At 30.9% G+C, this 5,369-nt stretch overlaps 1 protein-coding gene across 1 annotated transcript in view; it reads right to left on the reverse strand.

Annotated features, from left to right (window-relative positions):
- Syn (synapsin) overlaps positions 1-1,941 on the reverse strand; it is a 176,590-nt gene extending 174,649 nt beyond the window's left edge. Inside the window, exon 1 of the mRNA XM_068386337.1 lies at positions 1,678-1,941. Coding sequence (XP_068242438.1) covers positions 1,678-1,941 — 264 coding nt within the window. The remainder of the gene's footprint in view (positions 1-1,677) is intronic.
- Positions 1,942-5,369: the final 3,428 nt, after the last annotated feature.

Raw genomic sequence — 5,369 nt, forward strand, 5'->3', positions numbered from 1 at the left:
ATCCGCTATGCAAAAGCGATCCAACATATAAAGAGAAAATCTTTAAAAAAAAAAAACTAATTTCTTCCCTTGGTATTTAAGGAATACTACGCTCATTATCAAAGTCTCTGATAAGATCAGGTCAGAAAAATATTAATTAAAAAATGAAGTAAAAGGAGATGAAAAGCTGTTTCAAAAATAGTGACGATGCACTCTTTGTTTTTGAAACATTGCTAAGTATGTTGTGTATATATATACATACATATATATACATATATATATATATATATATATATATATATATATATATATATATATATATATATATATATATATATTTATATATAATATACATACATACCTATATATATAATATACATATATATACATATACATATAAATATAATATATCTATATATATATATATATATATATATATATATATATATATATATATATATATATATATATATATATATATATACATATAGTGTATGTTGTATTTGTGTTTGTGTATACAACATGAATGAACTAACTGTATATCCAATTGTGTTCTCGTCTCATTTGCCTCAAATAGTAATAATTACAATTTAGTTTCTAATCTAGGAATGGCCTGTGTTTTATTAAGTTATTTATAATCTAAATTTACACATTCCTATCTAATGAGATACAAAAGACTTAAAGCAAACAATGTAAGAGTTACTCTTTTTAACTACACGTTTTCAAGAGGTTTGACTTATTTTTTTTTATTAATTCACAGCTGCAATGTTACTATTTAATAATATTTGAGAGACTTGCAATGTTATAAGTGTTTCCTATCTTATATACTCTAAACGAGACACGGTATTATATTCTGTGTTAATTTATCAGATATATTTTGTTAAATACTGAGAAATTTTATTGATATCTTTAAAATATACCTACTTGAAGATGACAGTAGAAAAATTCTAATTATTCAATTCAAATAAAGATTTACACTGTTTACTAAAATATTTTGGGGCTTATATGAATAGAAAATAACTCATAATATAGACTAGAATTAAAGGCAGCTTTCAATCTCCATCTACTTCTATCTATCAAAAGTTTCACACACGACTTACCTTTTGAACCGGCCAAGTAATGGGCTCAAAAACATTTTATTTTGACCAAAGACCAGTGTCATGTTATGTGGTATAAAAGAACGTGCACTCCAGTTGTAAAGAAATGTACTAACACCGTATTGGGTACTACTAAAGACCATAAGAAACAATCTGTGGACTCCTCTACGCAAAAAATCACACAAATACTATGTTCCCTTTACTAGAATCATTGCAGAGATTCTTGACGAAATAAGCCCCGCCCCCTGATGGCGTCTTAACTAATCTTTGTTATTTCCTGCGTTAACAACGGTCACAACTCCTCCCGTTAAAGTAGTTATTAGTAAATATAACTTAGAATTTGTAAGGGGACGCATTGTGACCGCTGCTTAACGTGAGAGACGACATGATTGGCTATGACGTCATAAGGAGGCGGGGCTTATTTCGCCCAGAATCTTTGTGGTGACTATAGTCTAACCAAGGGTCGGCCGCCTTTTACAGTCTTCTATGGGCTTCCCTAGTCTGTTCTCGTCCTTTTCTCTAATATCTTCTAACTAATATCTTCTCATATTTCTAAACCTCAATCATGCACCTAGGCCTAGGGCAATCGAAACGTTAGTACCTGCTGAGGTGTGGCCTTTGGCTGAGCCTTGGTTGGCGCAGGAGCCTGGCCCTGAGGTTGGCCCTGAGGTTGGCTCTGTGCAACCGTCGGCTGAGCCTGAGGCGTGTTTTGAGGTGATTTTGCTATGTTGGACGTTGCTTGCTGCCTCTCAGCCTTTACAGTAGAAGAAGTAGAAGTAGAAGGATGTTGGACGGAAGAATTGGGCAAAGGGCAAGCGGTGGTTAGGAGAGAAAGAAAGAAAAAGAGGGACAAGGGTGAAATCATGGCAGTCTTGTTTGGACTTTCTCTTTTTTTTTCATTTATATAATAAAAACTTACTTCAGGCAACTCTTTAAAATCTTGTCTACAAGATAGCGTGAATTAGAAATATCAGAAATACTTTTAACTGCTAAAAAGCTGGATGCAAATAGAAAGTTCAACATCATAAGATAGCAGACTTTTAAGCAAAATGACGACGGCCTTACATTGGTTTTTTTTATTTCAAATTTAGTCACTCATTTAAAGAAAGCTGTAGGCTTTCACGTCACCATTCATTTGCTAAATACCAGAAAATCATGGCAGAAGAAAAGAGATAGAATTGATCCTAGTTTCATAATATGCATTGTTGCATTCTGTGTGTGATTATAAATTAAGAATAGACAGACAATAGCTATTGAATTGTATATTTAGCGAAATTATCAATATATTAACTGTGACTTTTGGTAAACTGAGTAATAGAAAGAATGCCTCACAGAATGTAACACTAGAAATATGAAATAATAAACAGATTGTAAAAAAAATGCCTATGTAGATCTCATAATCTGAACAGAACGTACCACAACGACCTGTACCAACAGTAGGCTAAGTGCAGGTCTAAGATACACCATCTAAAAATCAGCAGCTGACTTCATCTCACCTAGCAGGACATTGAACTAATACAGTACTCCTAACCTAAACACGTGTCTAGCCTACAATCACTACGTACAGCTGCTTCACTATATTTAATTTTCTTTTATTGAGGCGCATTTGCACAGACTCGCAGGGGAGCCCTTATAGCTCGGAAAAGTTTTCCTGTTATCTGATTGGTTAGAATTATCTTGTCCAACCAATCAGCAATCAGGAAACTTTTCCGAGCTAAAAGGGCACCCCTCCGAGTCTGTGACAATCTGCCTCACTAAAAAGAATTAACTAAAAGTACAAGTTGGTCTAGGTACGATTTGATTCAGAAAAGGGGCTCTGTCTCGGGGAAAAAGAACGCAGTGCACGGCTTTTGGAAAGAGAAGAAGTAAATAGCTTGAATGAGAATAGTTTTGCTTAAAAGATATACATTCCAAAAGATATAATGAGCTATGAAGATTATAAGGGAGGGCGCCTGAAGAAGAAGGAGGCCTATCTCATTGGTTATTTATGTGACAGGGTGATGATAAGCTTTTAAATCAGTTGTTTTAATGAGTTTTCATAATGGAGGCCAGAGTTTTGAATAAAGGGATTTATATTTATTTTTTTCTCTAGTAAAAATAGAAATTAATTGCAAAATTGTGGTTGTTAATTGTTGAAGTTTTACATCAGCTGGAAATTGAAAGGTGGGAGCAGGATAGTTTTCTAAACTTTCATTAATTTCCAATAGACAAATATATGGTTTAAGACTAAAACCATAGTTAAAGGGCCCCAAATAAACTTGAAAGAAGTTGAACAAAATACAAATGTAATTAAATTTGCCCTTTACCTTAGATAATACAAATAGGTCTGTTCATTAAACAACTATACTCCACTGCAAGAGATACATTTTTGAAACCTCAATTAACTGCAGAAGAAAATTAAAAAATTTAACTAGTAAGAATGAGAGGAGAAGACTTCCATTACATAAAACCTTCTGATACAAAACTGTATCAATTCGATTTACCACCCTTCCTATCTCTTTTTTCAATAACACCATCTCCCCTTTTCTATCTTCCCCACACAGCCCCTTCCCTCCCCTTCCAGCTGATGAAAAACCCCAGTCAAGGGGAAAAGCGTGAAGGGGGAGAGTTTTCCTCTCTTCAAGTGCCCTTACTCTGAGTACCTTAAAGTTAAGAGAAAGAAAAGAGAAAACGAAAAAAGGAGAATAAATAAAAACAGTCTCCACAGAGGAATCCATTTTAGGCTTTCCCCTCTCTGTGTGTTTTGTTTACCTCGTCCTGGTTCTCGTTGGGCTTTGATTCGTTGTTGTTGGAGGTGATAACTTCAGTTTAGTTCAGATTGCTACAGTCATAATATTCTTAACCTTATCCAATAATACAAGACCGTATGTAATTATATGTATGTATATATATACAAACACATACATACTGTATATGTATATATATATATGTATATATATACACAGTATATACCTTATATACATACATGCATAAATGTATACATATGAATATATATATATATATACATATATATATATATATATATATAATATATATATACATACATACATACATACACACCGTATATGGCGTATATACATACATGCATATAGGTATATAACATATATATATATACATATATATATATATATATATATATATATATATATATATATATATATATATATATGTATGTATATATATAAAACACATTCATATATATACTTATATATAATCATATCATATATACACAGTATATACACGATGTACAAACATATACATACACATTTCATACAGATACCCTAAATGCTAAAAACTCAATATATAGGGGAAAGGAAACCAGAGATCTCTTAATTCTTGATTTTGGCAACAAACTATATTTTCTCTTCATACTTTTATTACAATGTGAGATTAACAATATATACTCTATATGCAATCCAAAAATTCATTTGGCTGTTCAAGAATTGTATATTATTCATGAGCTATTGTTTCATTAATGTTCAAAAATATTTTTAATGTTCACTAAAAAAAAAAAAAAAAAAAACTTCCTGCTCTTTAGTTAATGATATATTATATTTATTCTTCAATTTCTTATCTTTATTTTCTGTTAGAGTATTATTGATAAGATATTTTCCAATAAAAGGTTAAAAATACTTCATGCTTTTTAGTTAATGAGATACAATATTTAATCTAATTTCCTTTTCCTATTGTACTGACTCAGAAGTTACAAATTATGTATAATTCGAATTTTTTCAAATTTTTTTTTATTATATTAACCCAAATCTTATTATTTCATATATACGGAAAACAAGTTCTATAGAAACTATGTTACCAATCACATGTATTCTTCGATTTTTCAAATTTTTTCTTATTAAATTAATTAAACTCTTATTATTTCCATAATATGAGAAACATGGTCTATAGTGAAACTATTACCAACCACATATGTTCTTCAATTTTTCAAAAAAAAAAATCGTTTCTTATTATATTAACCCAAAATCTTATTATTTCATAATACGAAAAACACGTTTTATACTGAAACAAAGTTGCCAAAAACAAAAATAAGGGAAATCCGACGCCTTAAAGACAACAAATGTCAAATGTTACATAAGAGATAAAATGTTATTTGTAGATCAGGCAAAAATGATTAAAAATAAATGGAATTGTATCGGCATGCTGTCACCCACACCTAGAAGCAACATTGATAAATAATTGAAAAAATGTTACATAGTTGTGATTACTCTTCGAACTAAAATTAAAAAGAGCGAACAATTAATGACTGGTTTTCGTGGGGGAAACGTGGTTTGATACTGT

This window comes from Palaemon carinicauda, chromosome 14 (genome assembly GCF_036898095.1).
Source record: "Palaemon carinicauda isolate YSFRI2023 chromosome 14, ASM3689809v2, whole genome shotgun sequence".
Taxonomy (NCBI): domain Eukaryota; kingdom Metazoa; phylum Arthropoda; class Malacostraca; order Decapoda; family Palaemonidae; genus Palaemon; species Palaemon carinicauda.